Source organism: Indicator indicator, chromosome 35 (genome assembly GCF_027791375.1).
Source record: "Indicator indicator isolate 239-I01 chromosome 35, UM_Iind_1.1, whole genome shotgun sequence".
NCBI lineage: Eukaryota > Metazoa > Chordata > Aves > Piciformes > Indicatoridae > Indicator > Indicator indicator.
Genome location: NC_072044.1, coordinates 4,727,466 through 4,751,828, shown reverse-complemented (window position 1 = coordinate 4,751,828; position 24,363 = coordinate 4,727,466). Strand labels below are relative to the sequence as shown.

The 24,363-nt window shown below is 54.2% G+C and overlaps 1 protein-coding gene across 1 annotated transcript in view; it reads right to left on the bottom strand.

Moving 5' to 3' along the window:
* The window catches only part of KLHL12 (kelch like family member 12), a 29,459-nt gene extending 8,336 nt beyond the window's left edge, over positions 1–21,123 (bottom strand). Inside the window, 8 exon segments of the mRNA XM_054395856.1 lie at positions 666–861; positions 2,472–2,578; positions 5,111–5,225; positions 8,470–8,619; positions 11,069–11,286; positions 13,103–13,256; positions 20,588–20,785; positions 21,040–21,123. Of these exon segments, the coding sequence (XP_054251831.1) occupies positions 666–861; positions 2,472–2,578; positions 5,111–5,225; positions 8,470–8,619; positions 11,069–11,286; positions 13,103–13,256; positions 20,588–20,785; positions 21,040–21,123 (1,222 nt within the window).
* Positions 21,124–24,363: the final 3,240 nt, after the last annotated feature.

Genomic DNA, 24,363 nt, shown 5'->3' with positions numbered 1-24,363 from the left:
AGAGCTCCATTCCCATAGATGGACAATCTGGCTGGGCCATAGTCAACCAATGGCACTTATTAAGAAGATATTCCCCTAAAAGCATTAAAGCACAGAATATTCACTGCAGTCACTGCTGTTCTAATGGCTGTAAAACTTCCTCTCATTTCCATCCCAACTCTTTCCTGGCCTGTTCATTTGTTGTTCCTCAATTCTTACCCTGCCCATTTCCTTCTTGTGCCAAGCTATGCTCATAGAGAACAGTCCTGTCCCCTCCTGCCCTCTGCTCTGCCAGCCGGAGCAAGCTGAAGTGTTCTGCTGCGCTCAGTGAAGTTGTTTTCTTCCTTCAAGTCCGCCCCAAGAAGCCTTCTCTGCAGGTGCTGATTTCAGCCTCTCCCTACTGCTGCACTCAGTGTCCTGTGCTCAGTCACATGGCGCAGTCCCCCTCCCTCTCCACAGCCCCTCAGCGCCCCTCTCCCTGGTGCTGTCAGGGTGCAGTGGAGGCAGAGCTCCCCTCAGGGTGTGTGTGGGAGTTTTCCATTCCTAGATCCCACTGCTGAGCAGGCAGAACCTCAGGCTCCCCTCCTCCCTCAGAGCCATCCCACACAGCAGAGAGCAGCTGAGGCCAGCTGAGGAGGGAGCCGTGGGGGCTGCACTGCGCCGTCACCGTGGCCAGCAGGAGCTACCTCCCAGGGTGGTGGCTCCAGCCAGGCCTCTGCGCACGTTCATGGGAGCCACGGAGTACCAGATGCCATCCTCGTCGGAGGTGTAGTCCAGGCACTCGACGGAGCTGAGGCGCGAGCGGCCGTCGTAGCCTCCGATGACGTAGATGCGGTCGTGCAGCGACACCGTGGCCACGTAGCGCCGCTTGCGAGTGATGCTCTGCAGCAGGGATGAGACACAGCTCAGGGACAGGACACTGACACCAGGGCAGGGCCCTGCACCTGGGCAGGAATAGCACCAGGCACCAGCACAGGTCAGGCAATGCCCTGCTGGAAAGCAGCTCTGTGGAGAAAGACCTTGGAATGCTGGTGGGCAGCAAGTTCTGCATGGGACAGCAATGTGCCCTTGTGGCCAAGAGAGCCAATGGGATCCTGGGGTGCAGCAAGGAAAGTGTGGCCAGCAGGGCTGGGGAGGTTCTGCTCCCCCTCTGCTCTGCTGTGGTGAGACCACCCCTGAAATCCTGTGTCCAGTTTGGGGCTCCCGAGTTCCAGAGAGACAGAGACCTGCTGGAGGGAGTCCAAGGGAGAGCCACAAGGATGCTTAGGGGACTTCAGCATGTCCCCTGTGAAGAGAGACTGAGAGCTCTGGGGCTGTTCAGTCTGGTGAAGAAAGGACTGAGAAGGGATCTGATCAATGTCTATCAGTACCTGAGGAGTGGGGGGCAAATGGAATGAGCCAATCTCTTTTTGGTGGACCAATGGACAAGGACCAAAGGATACAAACTGGAACACAGAAGATTTCACCTCAACATGAGGAGAAACTTCTTCACAGTGAGGGTGACACAGCCCTGGAGCAGGCTGCCCAGAGAGGTTGTGGAGTCTCCTTCTCTGGAGACTTTCCAAACCCACCTGGCTGCATTCCTGTGTGGACTACCCTGGGTGATTCTGCTTTGGCAGGGGGGTAGGACTCAATGATCTCTGGAGGTCCCTTCCAGCCTTCTAATATTCTCTGATTCTGTGACATGTGGAGACCAACCATGGCTCTCCCATCCCCTTTTGCTGCTCTTTGAGGAAATGGCCTCACTAGCAGGGAGCATACAGCACTATGGACTCAAATGCCTGAGGCCTAACAACCACCTCTGCCTCCCTCTGCCTTCTCCTGCTGTGATCTTTCCTTGTGGCCAGGTCTCTTTGCACTGAAATATTTTGCCTCCAGTGTCATTTATCTTGTGCTGCACCCTGGAGCTTTGTGAAGGGGAAAATGAAGAGATTTAGCATATTTCATGAAGCCTCCAAAGAAGGGGATTTAGGGGCACCAGGTGATACTGAGCCTTCTGTGATTAGTGCTATTAAAGAAGAGGCAGCTCTCCACCATCTCACACAGAGAAAGGTTATTTTAACTTTGGGTAGAAATAGTCCTCAGGGCAGGAATTCTGCCTCCCATCATGCTGAGAAACAATGAAAGCCGAATCATGCAGCCCACCTGAAAGCAGAGCTGCTCACTGTTCCTAGTGACATTCAGTTCTCATCACTAACCTCAAAGCTTCCCACCCCTTCAGTAAGTAAATCACAGCTCTCCCTCCCACTACAAAGCTGTGGGTCTCTGTGGGCTCAGGAACATGACAACCACCTCTCACACACAGCTCCCTGAGCAGCTCTGCACACACCAAGCAGTTCCAGCTCTTGCCACTCAAACCTCAGCAATGCAGGAGGCTTTCTGCCAGAACTTCTAAGCAGAAGGCGAAGGGGAACATGACAGAGCTGCTGCTACAGGGTCAGTGTTTGCTCACAGCCTGTTCAACACAGTGGTGGTCAAAACTGGCTCCTTACTGGCAAGAAACTCCACTCCTGAGTCTTGGGGTCGTACTTCTCCACAACGTCGATAGGGGACTGCTGGCTGCCGAAGCCACCGATCACCAGCAGCACTTCGTTAGCTCCTGCAACACAGAGGGACAGCAAAGCCACATCAGTCCCTTCACAGCCAAAGGTCACCCCAAGGGAATCACCTGAGCCCTCCTCGGTGCAACAGGCTGCCTTGCAATGGCTGCTTTCTGCTCTGGAGCAGGCACCAAGCCTGGCTTGCACTTGGGGCTCCTCTGTCCTCTGCAGGGAAGCAAAGAGAGAGAACTCTTGCAGGGGGTCTGCCAGCAGGGCTAACCCAGGTGCTAGGAGCTGCTCCTCCCTGTACTAGAGACACTTAGGGAAGACAAGCTGGCTAAGCTAGCTCTGGAGTTGGCTCCTTTTGATCTTCTTTCACACTCCTTTCATGATTTTTCCCAACCTCTTAGCCCCATGAAAGGTGGAGGCAGGGGGTGTGGTGTGTGTGGCTGCTTCCCTGCAGCCTCCTCACAAAATGAGGCCTTCTGCACTTGTTTGCAAGTGACATCCAGACCAGGTGGCACCTTTGGTCACCACTTCACTGACCAACAAGTCAGGCAGACTGAAGCCTGAAATATCAATGGAGTATTTTCCCAGGAATTGTCCCTTGTGTATTTGATTTCAAAGCTGCCTTCCCTCTCCTTTTTTAACTCTGAGCTGGTCCCTGATTGTTTCTTCTTTCCGCTGTAACTGTTAAGCAACACTTGGGACCTGGAGAGTTTCCTCTGCCGTTGAATGCTGGCTTCTAGCAGCTCCAAGAGCAGGTGAGTACCCCTGAGTCCCTTGGGCCCTTTCTGCAACAGGGAGGTTTAATCCAGTTCAGACCTTTCCAGCTTTTCACCACAGAAGAACTGAACACCAATCAACAAAGATTTAACAAGAGTCTGCCTGCCACAAAGCAAAGCAGCTCAGGGGAAGAAGAATAATGCTAGGAAAAAAACCCAAACAACTGCAAAGGATTCACAAAATGCTCCACCAACAGCTTGGGAAGGCTCCTACTCAGTACAGCAGCTGAAGTGCAACCATTGCAGTCTGTCCCACAACCTGGCCAGTTGGTAAGCAATGTGTGATAAGAGCACTGCTGAGAACAGGTGGCACTGGATCAGCTCAGAAAGGTAGGGATGAAGACAGAAGATGAACCTCAGCGGTAAATGCAGAGTTTTAACCTGCACAATGAAACACTAAAGCTCTTTGGTGATGTGAAGCCTTTCAACTAAGAACAAACTGAAATGTGTCTGAGCTGAGCTGAACTGCAGGAAGGGATCCTGCAGGAAGACTGCAGAGGGCTCTACATAAGGGTGTCTAGAGACAGGCAAAGGGAAAATGGTTTGAAGCTGAGGGACAGCAGGGTTAGACAGGAGCTGAGGAAGAAGTCCTTCAGTATGAGGGTGGTGAGACTCTGGCACAGGCTGCCCAGGGAGGCTGTGGATACTTCCTTCTTGGAGGTGCTCAAGGGCAGGTTGGATGAGGCCTTGAGCAGCTGAGTCCAGTTGAGAGGTGCCCCTGCATGTGGCAGGGGGTTGAAGGAGATGATCTCTGAGGTCCCTTCCAACCTGAGCCATGCTGTGATTCATGAAACCAAGGTAGGATGTTCCCACAAAGAGAGACACGTTGTGGCCTGGACTATGCTGCAGGTCAAATGACATCACAACAGGTCTCCCTTCAGGCCAAAAATGTTTAATCAGTGTCTCTCTGACAAACCTCATTTGCCCTCCCCCTTTAGTGGTTAAGCTGCTTCCTGTCCTCTAAGACAGTGTGGACAGGAAATGGCCAAAAGGGTTTGTCACAGCAGTAGCAGCACAGGAGAACACACAGCGAGGTTTGCTTGCAGGAAGAGGAGGCAGTGCTGGCACTGATGGCAGTGCTGGCACTGATGGCAGTGCTCTGTGAGTGTGCCTGGGATAAATGTGTGGCAGAGACAGTCCTAAGGGGGTGAGTCTGAAGAGATTGTGCATTAGGTGAGGAATGGCCACAGCCACAACAAAGCCAGCAGCCCTAAGCCAAGCATTTCTCTAGGGATCCAGGGACTGTGCTTGGCAGCAATTACTAAAACAGAGGAAGAAATGAGCATTTATTTGCCTTAGCAAGATTAGGGAGAAGAGAAAAGCAAAGTACCTCTGAAAGCAGAGGGACCTTTCCATCTCCCTACTCGAGCCTTCCCCTCTGAGAGTCCCTGCTGGAACCCTCTCTTCACTGGATCACAGCTGCTGCCTCTCTCACCTTGCAGCTTTCTATTCCTGACACTGACAGCTGCCTTAGACAGCAAGAAACTCTTCCCACACTTCTTAGGCAGCTGCATGCTCAGACAAACATATCTGGAGGCACCTGCAACTCAGAGAACTGGTTTTATGGTTCCAGCAGAGGCCTGGGATGAAAGGCAACCAACTGTTCTCCACATTGGCACCAAGCAGTAGTGCCTGAGACAGGAATCCCTCTGCCCTTTGCTCCAGTCCCCTTGCATCACGGGCACCAGGCTCAGGAGTCACTGCTGTGAAGCACTTCAGCACAGTGACAAGGGGCTGGATGTGGTGGACAACACAACACCTGACAGGGCCCCAGACCTTCTCAGTGCCCTGCCCTCTGCTGCTCACCCAGACGTGCTCTTGTCCTGGGTCCTTGCATCTGGCTCCGGAGCTCAGGCCGAAGGTGAAATTTCTTAGCTTCATCCACGAGGTCTCTGCACTGCAGGCTGCATCGGATGAAGGGCTGAGGGAAAACAAAAGTCATTGCTACAAGCCACCTGCTGGAAGACCCCTCAGAAGCACTGCCCTAGAGCCAGCCCTCCTCAGTTCAGACAGCACAGGAGTGACTTTGTGCAGGCTGTGGCCAGCGGAGTCCTGGTGCACACACTGCACACAAGGGAATGCGAACACTGAGTGCTGCTGGCTCAGCTCTCAAACCAACTCTGGCACTGCAGCTTCCACAGCCACTATACTGAAGAGCTAAGGAAAAGCCACTTCTGCCACATTAACCCAGCAGGAGCATGTGTGAGAAGGGACACTGGCAGTGAAGCTACACCTGGAATCAGCTTGGCTGGAGCTGCCCCACACAGCTCTGAGCACACAGCTGCCATCACAAAGAGGGAGCACAGCACAAGAGAGCAGTCTGGCTGCTGCTGCTGGCATCACTCCTGTGCACCTGGGGCATGGAGCTGTGAAGACAGCAGATGCAGGAGGCTATGCAGCCCTAGAACAGGCTCATCTCCTGGCATGATGTGCAATTGCCTTCCCTGGCTGAGGACCCAGACTGACCTCACCTGAGTGCTCAGTGACCTTCGGGCATCTGGTGCTGGGAGCTGCTGCATTAGGATTGATTTGCACAAGCTCTTGGTGCTTACACAGGAAGGGCAGGGTGCTCAGAACACAGGGACACACAGAGGGCCAGCACTCTTCTCCTTGTGCTGCCCTGGGATGATGTCCCACTGGTGTGTGTCACCTGCAGGCTGCAGAGGCCATGCTGTGCAGCAGGAAAGCTCAGGCCTTGCGTGCACACCACCCTAGGCTGCTTTGGGAACAGACCTCACTGGTTTGGTACCAGTCCTTTCAGTTTCAAGGGGACCACAACAATCTGGCCAGACAGACTTAGCTCTGGCACAGCTTCACTGCCTGCAGCTGCCCTTGGTTAAGAACATCTGTAAGTAGCAGCTGCACCCCAGCAGAGGAATGTTGCTGCCTCAGTCATTTCTCTGTCCATTCAACACGTGTTCAGCTGGAGAGTGGCCAGGGCTAGCAACCACTGCTTACCTCATCCCCCCAGCAAACCAGAATGCTGCCTTGAACTTCCCTGTGCCTTCCTGTCAAACCTTGCATGGGGTCAGCATCACTTCCTGTTTGGAATTAACCTTCTGGTGCAGAAGCTCAATTATCTCTCCCTGTCACCCACAGCTTGGTTTGCCTCTGCAACAACCCAGCCACACTCAGAATGTGGCAGTGCTGGCCCCAGACCTACACAGAATGGTCTGGGTTGGAAGGGACCTGCAAAGCTCATCCAGTCCAACCCCCTGCAGTCAGCAGGGACATCCTCCACTGGATCAGGCTGCCCAGAGCCCTGTCCAGCCTCACCTTGAATATCTCCAGGGATGGGCCCCAACCACCTCCCTGGGCAACCTGTTGCAGTGTTCCAGCAGTCTCATGGTGCAGAACTTGCTCCTCACACCCAACAGCTGCTGTCCTTCTCATGTACCTTCCAGGGCAATGGTTGCCATCTGCATGCCCAGGGGCCTGGCAGCCCTGCCATGTGAGGAAGGACTGAGAGAGCTGAGAGCCTTGAGAAGAGAAGGCTCAGGGGAGACCTTATTGCCATGGACCAGGACATAAAGGGTGGCTGCCAGAAGGGTGGAGACTTCCTTCCAAGACAAGGGGTGATGGGGACAAGGTACTGCTGGGGACATTCCCATTGGACTCCAGAAGAAAATATTTCCCATGAGGCTATCTGGACATTGGAATCAGCTCCCGAGGGAAGTGGAGGAGTCCCCAGCACTGGAAAGTTTTCAGACTCAGCTTGCCAGGCTACTGGGCACTGCGACTCCATCACCTAGGAAGGTTGGACCAGATGACCCTTGGGGTCCCTTCCAACCTGGCACTCTGTGATTTGCACCTAAACAACATCTGGGGACCCAATTCCTCACTAGAATTGCACAACGACAGCATTCAGCCTAGAGAAGGAGACCTGCTGGTGCTGGTGAGCTAAAGGCAGAGAGCCCTTGTTAGGAACTCTAATGGATGACACCAGAGAGGTGCTCAGAGGGGACAGTGACCAACTGCTCTGGACAGGGCACACTGCCAGCTGCCAAACTGTGACTGCTGGCACAGCAGCTCCTGCTGAGTATGACCTATGAGGAGGGGCTGAAGGAGCTGGGGGTGTTCAGGCTGGAGAAGAGGAGACTGAGGGAGACCTCATTGCTCTCTACAGCTCCCTGAAGGGAGGTTGGAGTGAGGAGGGGGCAGCCTCTGCTCCTGGATGGCAAGAAACAGGAGCAGAGGAAATGATTCCAAGCTGCAGCAGGAGAGGTTCAGGCTGGATGTTAGGAACTATTTTTGCACTGGAAGGTTCTCAGACATTGGAAAAGGCTGCCCAGGGCAGTGCTGCAGTCACTGTCCCTGGGGGTGTTCAAGCAGTGTGTGGAGCTGGTGCTTAGGGCCATGGTTTGGTGCTGACCCTTGGTTCTGGGAGGTCTCTTCCACCTGGATGTTTGCTGTGACTGCTCCACAGCCTGGGCAGTAGCAAGCACCAGCAGTGAAGGCAGCTCACACAGTGCTGTCAGTACAGGGTCAGAGGGCAGGCAGGGCAGGGGCAGAGGGCAGGGGCAGGGTGAGGAGTCAGGGGTCAGGGTACCTCGGTGTTGATGACGTCAGTGATGTCAGTGCAGTGTCAGCAGAGTGCAGGGTCAGAGGGCAGGGGCAGGGTACCTTGGTGTCAGTGATGTCAGTGCAGTGTCAGCAGAGTGCAGGCAGGGCAGGGTCAGGGCAGGGGTCAGGATCAGAGGGAGGGGTCAGGGTCAGAGGGCAGGGGTCGGAAGGCAGGGGTCAGGGTACCTTGGTGTCGATGACATCGGTGATGTAGCGTGGTGTCAGCAGAGTGCAGGCAGGGCAGGGTCAGGGCAGGGGTCAGGATCAGAGGACAGGGGTCGGAGGGCAGGGGTCAGAGGGCAGGGGTCAGGGTACCTCAGTGTCGATGACGTCGGTGATGTAGCGTGGTGTCAGCAGAGTGCAGGCAGGGCAGGGTCAGGGCAGGGGTCAGGATCAGAGGGAGGGGTCAGGGTCAGAGGGCAGGGGTCAGAGGGCAGGGGTCAGAGTACCTCGGTGTCGATGACGTCTGTGATGTAGCGTGGTGTCAGCAGAGTGCAGGCAGGGCAGGGTCAGGGCAGGGGTCAGGATCAGAGGGAGGGGTCAGGGTCAGAGGGAGGGGTCAGGGTCAAAGGGCAGGGGTCAGAGGGCAGGGGTCAGAGTACCTCGGTGTCGATGACGTCTGTGATGTAGCGCGGTGTCAGCAGCGGCATCCGCACGTACTGCAGCAGCTCCGGCAGTGACGCCTCCCGCTCCTTCTTGGAGTGCTTCACCCAGTTAATAACTGCCTCAAACACTGGCTCCTCTGAGTCCACCTGCAGAGAGGAGGCAGGCACTGGGCAGGCTGCAGGGCACCTCAGCCATTAGGGTGCCCAGGCTGCAGACATTGCTTCCCAGGCAGCAAGAGGGCAGGGTGCTGTGAGCGAGAGCCTGCTATAGAGCACCCAGGAGCTGTATCTACGGAAGGCACTGGGAGATTGCCCTCATTTTCCCTTGCTTCAGACAGTGTTTGTATTTTCCTTACAGCTGGCAGCAGTAAAGAAACCCCAACCCCTGGCAGCAGGAGCGTCAGCCTTGTGGTAGGCAGCAGAGCCAGAAGCTGGCAGCCACTGCTGCTGGGAGAGCACAGCCACAGGCAGTCACCTGCAGGGCAGCTCCCTGACTTCTCAGCAGAGCAGGAGCTATGGTCCTGCAGCATCATGGAGATGATCAGACCCATGCTTCCTTCTCATGGAGCAGCATCTCCCTCACCCCCTATGCAGCCCTGTGCCCAGGCACTGCCCCTGTAACACCTGAGCCAGCCCAGGTACACTTCAGGGGTTTTCATTTCAGTGCACATTAAAGAAACTACAAAGAACTGTATGGCAGAGTGGGAACCCCAGGGGTGTTGCTGCTCATTTCTGCTTATCTTCTGCTCTGACCAATTTATTTCTCTCTCCATTTTGGATTTGCAGAGATGATAGTGACTAGGCCATCTAAGCCTGACACTTGGAGAGAGCCTCAGGTGCTCTGGAAATCTGCAATTGCCAAATGGTAAAAAGCTCTACAATGTATTAGGCTTGGTTTTCTTTTTCTGCACATCATCAGAGCTACCAAAGTAAAAGCAAATCAGGCAGGAATTTATTATGTCATGAGGTCTGTTAGCTGTTATTGAAGATGGAGATAAAAGGAGCTCTGTAAAAGGGAACCTTCCCACCCAGACACTGGGTCCACTTTGAAGCTGTCTGCTGCAGACTGTTGTGAAGCAGGGAGCCACAGAGGTTAATTATGTAAGGCAATTTTTCCAAGACACTGATTTACCTTTGTGTAATTTGAAATGGCCTCTTTCTATCTGAATTAGAGGGAAAGGACAGGCAGAGCTCACAAAAAGAGAGCAGAGCACTTGATTGTTCCAAATCTTCCCCAGCTTCAATGCAAAAATCTCCTATCCTTTTACTCCCTCCAGACTGACTCTCCTGTGATACACTTCCTGCTTTTGTTGGTTTGCTTTGTTTTCTGAGCAACACTAAGCAGAGCCTGGCAGTGAAGCCCTGCCATGATATCCCCTCAGCAGCCAGGGGCCTTTCAGGAGGCACTCCCTCAGCAGCACCTCAGCCCCGCACAGCCACAGCTACCTTGGCTCCCTTCACCTTCTTCAGGTGTTCCAAGGAACCCACACCTCCCTGTGTGTCTGCAGGGCCTGAGTCAGTCCTTCCCACCCACACTGGATTCCACCCTGCCTGTGTGGATCATTTGGGCAGCTTGCTGGGGTCATGCTCAAGCTCCTGATGACTCCTGTGCAGAACCCCTCTGTCAGTACTCACCACAGCCCAAATAAGCTCAAACCCTCACAGCACTAGACCTGTGGCTTGTTAAACACCAAAGCTTTGAAACCTTTCTCCACTGCTCACCTTGGCCTGCACCAGGGTCCTTCACTGCTATCTTGGCTGCTCTCTCTCAAGCAGGCTCATTAACAAGAGGATGCCAGCTTGGCAGAAGGCCACTTTCAAGGCATACATCAGGAATTCTCCTCTGGCTGCCCCTGCATTGGCTTTCCAGGAATGCCACCAGGTATCACTTACATTGGCTTGCTTCTCTGGGTTCCTGTTCCTGTGAACTCTGCACTCTTCAATTACCTCTTTAGGACTGCAGCAAACACCAACTCCTGACAAAGTCCATCTCCATAACAAAATCAAGTCCCCTCCCCATTACCAGGCAATGTTCATCTTACTCATAGGAAATATGGACAAAAGCATTTCACAGCTTCCAGCTAAACAGTAAATCCTCCAGAAAGCAACTTTCAGGGAGCTGAATCTGCACATAGCTTCCTGAAGAGGCATTCTGCTGCTTGTCACAGCACAGGACACCAAATGCCTGGCATGACAAATGCATTCCTCCTGCTCCTCAGCAGCAGGCAAAGGTCTACAAATAGAACTTCAAGTATTGGGGATATGACTGAAATGCAGGCATTGAGGCTGCCTGGCTTTGTAACCTCCCCCAGGGGAAGCAGGAGACAAAGCAGGGCCTCTGCAGAGGTAATTCACTGTGATGGCCTCACTTGCAAGGAACAACAAATCCTGACCCAGGAGCTGCACATTACTGACCACTTTTGGGGGTGACAACAAATCCTGACCCAGGAGCTGCACATTAGTGATGAAATTTGGATGACAGGGCTAGAAAAATTAAAAGAAGCTTCTTGGAAATGGAATTTCAAATGAGGAGCTGTGTGAGGAGTCTGTCCTGGTGTCAATGCTTTGCACAGTAACGGTACTTTTCAGGTTTTACCTGAATTTCATCACACTTGATGAGCTTTTCAACCTCTTCTTGATTTAAGAGGATAAACTCTTCATGCTGAACCACCTCTGGAAAATGTTTCTGGCTGAAGACCTCTGCAGCTTGCATTAGATCCACACAATTGTGTGTCTCAGCAAAATCCCGAATGCCCAAACAATTTGATGGATCCAGCTGGCTTTCTAGAAACTCACAGCAAGCTTGTTTCACACCTAGGGAAGATTGGAGTGGTGAATGAGCACTGCATGCTTCCTGCCCAGGCACTGCTCTGCAAAGGGCTTCAGGAGAGAAAGGGCACAACAAGCAATGACAACCCAACCCAGACAGGCAGCTTCAAAACACTACAGGAACACAGCATGCAGAGAGGTCTTGGGAGGGATGTGCAAACATGAGGCAGCAAACATGAGAGGTTTGGGCTGTTTGGAGCTCTATCTGAGCTGCTTGAGAGAGGCCAAGGATGTTGAAGGGCCCAGAGCACTGCCTGATGAGGAGAGGCTGAGAGCCCTGGGGCTGTTTAGTCTGGAGAGGACAAGGCTGAGAGGGACCTGATCAATGTCTATCAATAGCTGAGGGCTGGGGGTCAGGAAGGAAGGGAGAAGCTCTGCTCACTTGTGTCCTGGGATAGGACAAGGGGCAATGGATGGAAACTCCAGCACAGGAGGTTCCACCTCAACATGAGGAGGAACTTCTGCACTGTGAGGGTCCCAGAGCCCTGCAGCAGGCTGCCCAGAGAGGTTGTGGAGTCTCCTTCTCTGGAGCCTTTCCAGCCCTGTCTGGATGTGTGACCTGTGCCAGTTTCTTTGCTCCTGCTCTGGTAGGGGGTTGGACTGGAAGATCTCCAGAGGTCCCTTCCAACCCCTGACATCTGTGATCCTGTGAACTCTGGAACTAGGAAAAGACTCCAACGTGAGCTGCCCTTCATGGGTCATAAACAAAACCTGCAGATGCCAGTGGCTGCAGCTGCCTGAACTCTGCGTCTTCTCGGAGGTCTTTCTGATTGTTGCCTGAGATTTGGGATCATTGCAAGGGATGCTCCCAAGGTGCTTGTGGAAGGACATCAACCAGCTTGTCACCAACCCAGACAGGGCACATCCAGTGACATCTCCTCAGGAGCCAGCAGTGCCCTCATGCAGCCCAAAGGCAGCTGTGTGCTGGGCTGCAGCCAGGGGAGTGTGGGCAGCAGGGCAGCAGAGGGGATTCTGCCCCTTGGCTCTGCTCTGCTCAGACCTCACCTCCAATCCCCAGTACAAGAAGGACCCAGAGCTGTGGAGTGAGGCCAGAGGAGGCCACAAAGATGCTCCAAGGGCTGGAGCAGTTCTGCTGTGAGGCCAGGCTGAGGGAGCTGGGGGTGTGCAGCCTGGAGAGGAGAAGGCTCCAGGGGGACCTCAGAGCTGCCTGCCAGGACCTGAAGGGATCCTGCAGGAAGGCTGCAGAGAGACTTTTGCTGAGGGTGTCTGGAGACAGGCCAAGGGGGAATGGTTTGGAGCTGAGGCAGAGCAGGGTTAGACTGGAGCTGAGGAAGAAGTTCTTCAGTGGGAGGGTGGTGAGAGTCTGGCACAGGTTGCCCAGGGAGGCTGTGGCTGCCTCCTCCCTGGGGGTGTTCAAGGCCAGGCTGGATGAGACCTTGAGCAGCTGAGCCTAGCTGAGAGGTGTCCCTGCCCGTGGTGTGGATGTTGCAGCAGATGATCTCTGAGGTGTCTTCCAACCTGAGCCACCCTAGCACTCTATGATCTAGGATTTGTCTGCTAGTAGAAGTTGACTGAGCTGTAACATTTCTGTGCTACACAGCCCACAGCTCCCCTTGGGAATTCTCAGGCAGAAACAGAGTAGCCCAAGGCAGGGAACAATAACCTGGTTCATCATCTACTTTCTTCACTCAAGTCAGTTCCTCTAGCAATGAGAGCACAGCACACAAGACAACAGGAGCCTGACACCAGTGTTCAGAGGTCATCCCTCCCACAACCCACAGAGGGTCAGACAAACCAAACAGCAGCAGTGGTACCATTTGTGCTGATGCTTGGCAATTACCTTTCAGCTGGAGCAGACAAGCTGCTGGGAGCAGTTCCTGGACGTTCTCCACTGTCACATGAACAGTTTCTGTGTACACAAAGTCCAGCAGGATCTCCATGGTGGAGGCTGTCAGGCCCTGGATATCTACATAGGGTTTGTCTTTCTCTGAGAGCTGTGGATCAGAAGGGAGACAAAGGTTAATTTTCCAGTGAAGTGATCAAAAAGCCAACAGTGCTCAGCAGATAGTTAAGCTGTGAGCTGCCAGAGAGCTTTCACAGAACCAGAGAATGTTAGGGGCTGGAAGGGACCTCTGGAGCTCATCCAGTTCAAACCCCTGCCAGAGCAGGAGCACCCAGGGCAGGGCACACAGAACACATCCAGGTGGGGTTGGAAAGTCTCCAGAGCAGGAGACTCCACAACCTCTCTGGACAGCCTGCTCCAGGCTCTGCCACCCTCACAGGGACAAAGTTTTCCCTCCTGTTCCCATGGCACCTCCTGTGCTCCAGCTTGCCCCCAGTGCCCCTTGTGCTGTCCTTGGCCATCCCTGAGCACAGCCTGGCTCCAGCCCTGCACATCTTTATCCCCAGCCATGAGGGCAGCCCTCAGGCTGCTCTGCTCCAAGCTCCAAGCCCCAGCTCCCTCAGCTGTGCTCACAGGAGATGTTCCACTGCCTGCAGCAGCTCTGGGGCTCTGGGCTGGACTCTCTCAAGCAGTTCCCTGAGGTCCGTCTTGACCTGAGGGGCCCAGAACTGGACACAATATTCCAGCTGTGGCCTCAGCAGGGCAGAGTAGAAGGACAGGAGAACCTCTTACCAGACTCCACCCTTGTCCTTGTTGGATTCCATTCCATTCCATTCCTCCCTACCAGTTCTGCAGCCTGTGCAGGTCTGGCTGAATGGCAGCACAGCCTGAGGGCTGTCAGCCACTGCTCCCAGCTTGGTGTCATCAACAAACTGTTTGGCAGTGCCCCCTGTGCCCTCAGCCAGGTCACTGATGAACTGTACTGAACAGTACTGGGCCCAGTACCAGCCCCTGAGGGACTCCACCAGCTACAGGCCTCCAGCTGGACTCTGCCCCACTGACCACAGCTCCTGTGCTTTCTCCTTGTGAGTGAGAAGAAGGAGAGAGCTTCCCTCCAGAATTCATTGGAGGGTGAGAGAGAGAAAGTTCATCATGGAGCAGGAGTGCAGTCAAACTGCTCTGTAAACGAGCAGGCTGAGGTCAGAGAGCAGAAATGACAGCAGGTGTTGGGGAAAGACATCTAAAGCCTCTCCTCCATGCAGCAACTCCAGGCTTTACCAGAAGGAAGAGTCCAGGAGGCTTCCTGCCTGTGACATCCTGCACCTCACCACCCTGCTCTGAAACCAGGCCAAAGAAAATCCTTTCCTAACTGTTCAGTTCCTGACCCATTCTGCAAGCTTATGGTGAAGGTTTCTAAATAGAAATAGGTGAGGAAGGTCAGACTGAAGGGTGAGATGGCTGGGAGGGAAGGGTGAGATGGCTGGGAGGGAAGGGTGAGATGGCTGGGAGGGAAGGGTGAAGTGGAGCCTTGGCTTCAACTCATGTAAGCCAAATGATCACACACACAGCAATGGTACTTCTACCATCCTGCCCAGTTCCCTGACCATTTTATCACCTCTAAGATGCAGCTTTTTGGACTCATTATTGTTTCCAAGCAGTGCTACCCTCTCAGCAGTCAACATTCAGGAACAGCAGATTCTGTGAATCCACCAAAGTCACAGCTCTGTAGGCACAGACCAGAGAGCTGAGGGCAGAGAGCATCATCGTTGTGCCTCTGCATGCATCACAGAGCTACAGGCACAGCACCTGATGGTTCATCAGCAGTGGCTAGCAGCTGGGCTCACTGACCACACTCTGCTCAGAGCTGTAAGCTCATCAGCACGACTGGACCTCAGCTGAAGGATGTCTCCATGCAGCACACTGCAAGCCCAGCCTCATCTCCAGGCACTCCTGAAGCAGCCAGAGTCAGTGCAAGCAGGGCTCAGATGAAAGACCATGACTTCTCTTGCTAAGGATGAGTCTGAAGCTGCTGGCAGACAGATTGAGCAGAGACTCAGTGACCAGAAACGTGACCAGAGCATCACCACTTGCCCTAGAAACTGCCACAGCTGGGGAACAAAGGTAATGCAAAAGTAGTGAAGGATGTTCCTGCAGAGGCATTCGATGACACAGCAGCAGAAGGGCAGAAATGTGACACAGACACAGACAGATGCACAGCACAGCAAAGAGAAACTGAACCACAGAAAATCTCTGCTTGGAAGAGGCCTCCAAGCTCATCCAGCCCAGCCCTGACCCAGCACTGCAGGCTCAGCACCAAACCACATCTCTAAGCACCAGGTCAATGCTGCTTGAACACCCCAGGGATGGTGACTGCAGCATTGCCCTGGGCAGCCTGTTCAAATGTCTGAGAACCTTCCAGTGCAGAAATATTTCCTAACATCCAGCCTGAGCCTCCCCTGGTGCTGCTTGGAACCATTTCCTCTGCTCCTGTCCCTTGCCATCCAGGAGCAGAGGCTGTCCCCTCCTCACTCCAACCTCCCTTCAGGGAGCTGTAGAGAGCAATGAGGTCTCCCTCAGCTTCCTCTTCTCCAGCCTGAACACCCCCAGCTCCCTCAGCCCCTCCTCTAGCCCAGGGGCTCTAGACCCTTCCCCAGCTTTGTTGCCCTTCTCTGGACCTGCTTCAGCCTTCCAGGAGTGAGGGGCCCAGAGCTGAAGACAACACTCAAGGTGTGGCCTCACAAACACAGGAGGCAATGATGACACTGGAAGGAACTTGAGGGAGGAGGCCTTCAGGTCTGTTGACAGAGTGAATAAACTTTATGGCATCCAGAGGCAGAAAGAAACAGCAAATGACCTCAGCTGCCCTGCTCTCTGACAGGCCCTGGCACTGTGCTTGGAAGCTAAGCTGAGTCCCTAGCTTGGGCTGGACACAACCTTCCCAAAAGAAGACAACAGATAAAGGTCACCAAAGGTCAGAACTGGGCAGACAAGATGTCCACCTGCTTCCACCCAGCAAATGCAGACAGAAAGCAGAGCTATGCAGAAGAAAGAGGATAAGAGGTTACAAACATCTACTGACAGGAGACCAGGAGGGCACCAGACCTGCTGGTAATGGATTGCACTGCACCAGGTGGAAGCTGTAAACATCTGCTCCCCACAGGGCAGCCTGCAGCTGGCAAAGAAGCTCCTGTTCCCACCACCAAAATTCAGTAACCAGCCCAAACATAACCACATGGCCAACACTGACAATCACCTCCTGCTCCCCTTGTACTGCTGCTTGGTTGTTCCTTGCCTCATAGTTTACTCACACAGAATGGCTCAGGTTGGAAGGGACCTTAGAGATCATCTATTCCAACCTCCCCACCATGGGCAGGGGCACCTCTCAACTAGACTCAGCCTCTCAAGGCCTCATCCAACCTGACCTTGAACACCCCAGGAAGGAGGTATCCACAACCACCCTCATACTGAAGAACTTCTTCCTAAGATCCAGCCCAAACTTACTCTCTCACATGTTAAGATTGCTTGGAAGGAAGAATTTCAGGTCATTCACACTATGTATGATGCAGAAGAACTTGGGAGCCCAGCATCATACCTGAAAGGAGGATCTCAGAGTGGAGATGACCTGATTCTGAACATCCCACGTGGGCTCTGAGCAGTAGCTCCAGCAGCACAGGCAGTGCTGGAGCAGTGCCCTTGGTGCTGTGCTGCTGGGGCTGAGAGTCCCTCTTCTGTCAATGACTCCCAGTTGATCCTTGAGGTCCCTTCCACCCCTGACTATTCTATGATTCTATAATCCACATATCTAGACTCAGCAATGAGAATCATCATCACACAAGAGGGATCCAAACACAGCACAGCAGCTTTCCTTCTGCAGGTGCTGGTGTCCATCACAGCTCTGCACCCCTGCTCTGACAGTTTCAGATGTTTAACATCAGAGCCAGCAGGAAGGGAAGCAGGAAGGGGTTGGTGCTGCCTCATGTGAACACATCTCACAAGCATCTGACAGCACAGAACCAGAAATCAGCAGAAGCATCCAGCCAAACAATTCCCAGAATTACAGAGAGCCACTTGGAGGCAGCAGAAATTTTCCCCCAGGATGCCCAACTTGCTGAAAGCCTCAAGGCAGCAGCTGCAGGTCCCAGCTCTGCTGTGACACAGGATGTTGCTGTCTCCCACTCCAGCCATCACTCATCTGATGCACTCTGTAGGACCATGGGCCTGAAATCTTGGACCCTTTATCAAAGTCCACTTCTTGGTTTTGCCTTCTCTAATGTAGACACACAAGAGCCTATTGTGACAAACCCTTCCAGCTTCTTCTCACCTAGAGGGGACAAGAAATGCTGGCCTGGCAGTGTGTGTGCTCACTGCACCCTGGGAGGTGGTCACAGCACACAGAAGGTGACCATTTAAGAACCTGGAAACAGAAGCTGTTTATTTTCAGAGTAAGAAGAATATTTCTCCACATTCTAGGGGGGGAAAAAACCTTCAATTTCAAGAAAAATTAAAAACACAATCTTAAAACCACTACAGCCAGGCTTCAAGTCAATACTGAGCTATTTCTTTCTGAAGTGGAGCCAAGGATCAGCTCCTAACACATCCCAAGTTATGCTGCCTTGCCCAAGCAAAGACAGAAATGCCAGCACACAGCCAGGATCCAGGGCAGCCTTTGCTAGAGCTGCTCATCAGCTCTCACAAGGAAGAACTCTGCAGATAACTTTGCTGGGGGCTGCAGTTTCCCCACACTGCTCAGCACAGGGGCACAGAAAAGTGTGGTCCAAGCCAGGGGCCCAGCAGGTGGTCAGTGGCTTCTCTCAGTTAGGATAAAGGGGAGAAATTAATATGAAGTAAGGTTGAGAACTTTAAAAAGTAAATGTGAGAGTCAGAGGAGAAAGAAGGAAGGGAATGAGGCTTGGCAAGTGCAGATCTTTATGGTGACAATCTCTGATGGCAGCCTCAGTGCCACACTGGCCTTGCACAGACACCACACCATGAACCACAGCAGGGGCAGTTCCGAGCAAAGCCTTCTGCAGCCTAAGGCTGACAACAGCCACAGGTCACAGCCAGCCAGGCAGTCCTCACACTTGGGGGTGAGGGATGAGACCCAAAGGAAGCCCTCACAGAGACTCTCAGTCCATTTATGCCACACAGCATTTGGAGTTCCCTCAAGTTACAGCCAAGGCTGAAGTGCTCTGTGCCCAGCAGTGCTTGGAGAGCAGCCAGATCCTGTCCCATGACACTCACCCAGACACTTGTCACTGACACCCAGGCCATGCAGGTGCACTCTGAGGCTCACCAATATGTCATTTCCTGGAAAGAAGGCTCTGCCACAAGCACTCAGTGGCTGTGGGAGCCACTTGGCAGCTTTGTCATTTGGGGGCTTCCATATGAAAAATAAAATGTGGGAGAAAAACCAAACTGAGCAGAAGGGAAACCCTTAAAGCAGTGGCAGTGGGGGGTGTGAGGTATCACAGAATCAGAATCAACCAGGTTGGAAGAGACCTCCAGAGGTCATCAGGGACATCCTCCAGGGCCCTGTCCAGCCTCACCTTGAATATCTCCAGGGATGGGCCACAACCACCTCCCTGTACAACCTGTTGCAGTGCTCCAGCAGCCTCCTGGTGCAGAACTTGTTCCTCACATCCAATCTCAATCTGCTCTGCTCTCATTTCAAACCATTGCCTCTTGTCCTGTCCTTGCAGGCCTTTGGGAACAGTCCCTCTGCAGCCTTCTTGTAGCCCCTTCAGGTACTGGCAGGTTGCTATTAGGTCTCCCTGGAGCCTTTTCTTCTCCAGGCTGAACACCCCCAGCTCCCTCAGCCTGTCCTAGCTGCAGACCAACCTCCCCACTGCATGCACTTCTTTCTGTAGGAAGAGTTAAATCTATGAATGAAGGCCACCATGAATGTCACAATTAAAAGAAGAATGTAAAGAAGGAAGGAGAGAGAATCTCAGCTTAGACCCAAAGTAGATCCTCAGCCTCTGGTAATGGCCACAAAGGACTTTCTGCAGCACACAGACCTCAGCAGAGTGCCTACACGAAGTCCAAAAGCATTGACAGGAACCTTGAGGCCATCACAAAGCAGCAGACTCTGCTGTAATGCTGTGCACCTCCAAACTATTGGTAACCAGACAACTCCAGCCTCCAGGGACCCAATTGGCTTTCCCTGATTTTCTTTTAAATTACATTTGCCTAATGCAGAGAAAGCAAAAACCTGACCAATGTACACATTTCCTGAAGAGGGGCAGGAAAGATCCTGGTGTGTGGTCAGGCTACATATGGCTTTTCTTGGTGGCTTTTCACAGGACTTTACAGCCTAAACTAAAGCACCTGCAGAGAGGTAAGCAGCAGACAGCTCTGTCACAGTGCACAAAACAAAGAAGAAAATGATGCTCTCCTTCAAGGACTACTGGGCTAGCAGGGAGCTCTTTAGGACCCTTGAGCTACTTGGTCATTTTTCTCCTTGCTAATGGGGAAGTTGTAAGATAAGAGGAGCACCTTCTGGAAAACAAGGCCACAAAGATTGATTCACTTAGAGGAGAGGAGACAATGCCAGGCAGAGCATCTCCATTTCACAGCGAGCTGGAGCAGCAGCTTCAGCTCAGATCTCAGTGACTCAGAAACCCAGCACCAGGCAGCACACCAAAGGTCCTCACAGGAGGCCTGCCAAGCACAGCACCTGGGGCTTGGAGCCTCAGCCCCTCACCCAGGGGTGCAGGGTGACATCCTCTGCACAAGAACAGCACAACCCACCCTGTACCTGCTGATCAGCCAGCGTGAAACAGGGGCCAAGAGCAGGAGGCAAATCCCTCTGCTCAGTGTGAGGGCAACACCTGATTCACCACCCAGCCTTGGGTACACAGCATGGCTCACAGGTCTGACCAGGACTGGGATCCTCAGCAAGAAAGATGCCCAGGTGCATGAAGACCATAAACCACCACTACAAACCCCAGCAAATGTATCAGAGCCTTCTGGTTTGCCAGCTCAGCCTGGCAGCTCTCTGGTGCACAGGTTGGTCATGCAGCTGACAATGATACAGGACAACAGTCCCAAACTGCAGCCTCTAACTCCCACCGTGCCAGGAAGGAAAGGCTCTGGGCCATCACGAGGAGACCCAGAATCACCCTAAAGGGCTCTAGGGCCACCAGGAGAGGATTCTGGGCCACCAGGAGAGAATCTAGGGTCATTACAAGGAGCTCCAGAGAAACCAAGAGCCACCATGGGAGGATTCAAAGCCACCATGGAGGGTTCCAGAGCCACCACGGAGGGATCCATTATGCTCCAGGATCACCACGGTGGGGGATCCAGGGCCACCATGGAGAGATCCCGAGGGCTGCAGGCTCACCACGGTGGGCAACCTGTGCCACTGCGGGGGGCGGCAGGCCCAGCTGCTGAACGAGCGGCCCGAGCCGCGGGCGGCCCTGCCTCCTGCCCCCGCGGCGCTGCACAGGGCCGGCGGCAGCCGCACTCCCGGGGCGCACCGACCTCGCTGGTGAACATGGCGCAGAAGTAGTCGCTGCAGGCGGCCAGGACGATGCGGTGGGCCGGGAAGTCCTTGTGCTCCACGCGGAGGGTGACGTCGCAGAGCGTGTTGCTCTTCCGCAGGGCGTTCATGGCGTTGAGGATGGACTTGGCGTGCGAGTTGGTCATGATGTCCTTGGGGGGGGCCATGGCGCCCGGCACCTGCGGGCACAGCCAGCACGGCCACATGTCACGGCCCGCCCGCCGCGCCGCCAGGGGGCGCCCTCCGGCCGCGCCCGCACCGCCCCTCCCTCTCCCCTTCCCTGCCCCGCCTGGGCCGCCCCCGCCCCGCGCCGCCCCGCGCCACCCCGCACCGGCGGCCGCAGCCCTCGGGCGGCCACAGCCCACGGGCCTCCCGTGGCCAAGGGTCTCCCGCGCCGCCTCCACCCGTCAAAACGCGGCCCGCCCGCACTCACCGCCGCGGGGAGAGGTCCCGGCCCGCACGCCTATCCTCCCCCCGCCCTTCCCTCTCCCCGTTCGGCGCGCTCTGATGACGTCATGGCGCCGCCCCGCCCCCTGCCCCGCCCTTGCTACCTCTCCGTTGCCAGGCAACGGCCTCCTGCCACCGCCCCGGCCTGGGCAGGGCTCTGCCGTCCGCCTCCGGCAGCGGCTGCACCGGGCACCGGGGATGCTCCGGCCCAGCGCGGCCGAGCGCTCCCGCGTAGGGGCGGTGGAAGCGGTGCCGAGTTGACCGCTGCACAGCGGCGGCAACGGCCGCGGCTTGCTCGGGTCTGGGGGAGTCCGAGACAAACGTTACAGTTTCAGTCACCTCGGAGCGGGTGGGACTGGGGCCGCGGGCAGGCCGGGGTCCGCGGGCAGGTCCCTCACAGCCGGACACGGCTCACACTCTGCCTGCCTGTTTGGTCACTCCTCGAGGGCGAACACCTTGGAACCGGCCCTACGGGGATGCTGGAGCCAAACCGGCAGCGAGGGCCTCGGAGCCTGCTTTCCAATCCCAGGATTTTCAAACGCGTGCTATTTTTGATCTCTTCCCCCACGCACAGCTCAACAGCTCCGGCAGATCGCCTCCAGCTGACAGCCCTGAGCTCGTGGTGGCTGCCGCCTCCGCTTTCCCTCCAGCTCATTTCCATCCTGCTGGGCGGCTGGGGATGCATTTTAAAACCTGAAGCTCTGCATATCGCCAGGAAGTCATCATAGAGTCATTGTTAGTGACGTGAGATAAATGCTCAGCTAAATGTAGAACACGTTCCCAGTTAAATCTGTACATGGAGGTTAAGATATTATCCCGGCCTGGAGGCTGATCGTAACTCATAAGCTTCCTGCTCAGAGGGGTGGGATCAGTCTGCTCAGAGGCTGCATCTAGAACATGAGCCTAGAGGATTTGTTAGGCCTTAGCTGTACTAATCCAGCAAGCAAAGGATTGGCAAGATCCAGCAGCTGGAGATGAGAGATCAGTGTTTAACCAGGAGGGCAGTTGGCCACTCCCCCCAGAGCTGCCCTCTGCCGTGGGGGATTCTTTAACGCAGCTGCAAAGTCTCTTTCTCCAGAGCCAGTTCAAGCAGAAGTTACTGTGCTGGAGGCAGGTACCAGTAAGTGAAACTTTGTGTCATACTCCAGCATCCTACTCCTAGAGCTTAAATCAAGAGGCATGTTTGACCAGAGTGTCAGCACTGACTGTCAGTCCACCAGAGATGCAGCCTGGAGCCATGGAGAAAAGAAGCCAGCAGAGCCTGCACAGTGCTTCCCTTCCCCCCTGTGCTCCTCAGTTCCCAGCAGATGCACAGAGTCAGTCCTCTGCATCCACCTCCTGCTGAATTTCCGAGGACATAGATGAAATATAGCTGAAAGGAGGTTGCAATGAGGTGGGAGTTACTCTGTTCTCCCAGGTATCAGGTGATAGAAGGAGAGAAAATGGCCTGAAATTGTGCCAGGGGAGGGTTAGGTTGGAGAGGAGGAAAAATTTCTTTGCTGGAGGAGTGGTCAGGGATTGGAAGAGGCTGCCCAGGGAGGTGGTGGAGTCCCCATGGCTGGAGGTGTCCAAGCAAGGTGTGGCCATGGCACTTGGGGCCATGGTTTGGTGGCCATGGTGGGGTTGGGTTGAAGGCTGGATCTGAAGGCCTTAGAAAGCTTTTCCAACCCAAACAATTCTATGATTCTATGACCTCTTTGATGGTACTCAAGTCCTGTTTAAAAGACTCCATGGCTCCCTTTATTTTTTTATCCCAAGATGTTCTTTTCCATCCCAGGAAAACAAAGGCAGCCACAGTGCAAAGTGCACATCGAAATGGAACTTTATAGCACAAAGAGTGAAAAATAGCTCACAGAGAGCAATGCTCTGCTGCATGTTGGGAAACACACAATCTTAGGTTGGATATTGACAGATGTAGTGAGTTGCTCTCCATGTTGATGCCCCTCACTTAATTTTTCCTTTCAAAGAAATTTTTTAAAATAGGAAAAAGGGATTTGAAGCAGAGGGAGAAAAAGTCCTCATCTGCTTTGTAACAGTGTGAAGAAGAGCAAGGTACATCCTAGGGCTCAGAAGTGACCTACAGATGAACTCACCACAGTAACACTGCTTCAGGAGAAGGCAATATTGATAGAGCAAGGGCTTGGAGAATGGTCCTGTCAGTCCCTGTGTGTGAGAATGGGGTCCCCTCACATGCTGGTGATGCTCCTGAGAACATGCTCTCAAAGACAGCCACAATATACCCAGACAAGGCCCCGAGAAACTTAGTGGCATAGAATCACAGAATCACAGAATGATTGAGGCTGGAAAAGACCTCTGGGATCATCAAGTGCAGCTTCTGACCTAACACCACCACCTCAGCTAAACCCTGCCACCAAGTGCCACATCCAAGCTTTTCTTGAAGACCTCCAGGGATGGTGACTCCACCAGCCCCCTGGGCAGTCCATCCCAGTGCCCACTCAGCCTTTCTGAGGAAGTGGTTCCAGAGGGACCTGGACAGGCTGGAGAGCTGGGCACAAGCCAACCTCATGAGGTTCAACAAGACCAAGTGCAAGGTCCTGCATCTGGGTCGAGGCAATCCCAAGTACAAATACAGGCTGGGCAGGGACTGGCTGGAGAGCAGCCCTGAGGAGAGGGACTTGGGGGTGCTGGGGGAGGAGAAGCTCAACAGCAGCTGTCAGTGTGCACTTGCAGCCCAGAGAGCCAAGCAGAGCCTGGGCTGCAGCAGCAGAAGTGTGGCCAGCAGGGCCAGGGAGGGGATTCTGCCCCTCTGCTCCACTCTGCTGAGACCACACCTGGAGTACTGCATCCAGTTCTGGAGCCTCTGTTACAAGAGGGCTATGGACATGCTGGAAGGTGTCCAGAGAAGGGCCACCAGGATGAGCAGAGGGCTGGAGCTGCTCTGCTATGAGGACAGACTGAGAGAGTTGGGGTTGTTCAGTCTGGAGAAGAGAAGGCTCTGAGGAGACCTTCTTGTGGCCTTCCAGTATCTGAAGGGAGCTCCAAGAAAGCTGGGGAAGGACTTTGGAGGGTATCAGGGAGTGACAGGACTGGGGGGTTGGAATAAAGCTGGAAGTGGGGAGATTCAGACTGGATGTGAGGAAGAAGTTCTTCCCCATGAGAGTGGTGAGAGCCTGGAATGGGTTGTCCAGGGAGGTGGTTGAGGCTCCATCCCTGGAGGTGTTTGCAGCCAGGCTGGATGAGGCTCTGGGCAGCCTGATCCAGTGTGAGGTGTCCCTGCCCATGGCAGGGGGGTTGGAACTGGCTGAGCCTTGTGGTCCCTTCCAACCCTGACTGATTCTATCATTCTATT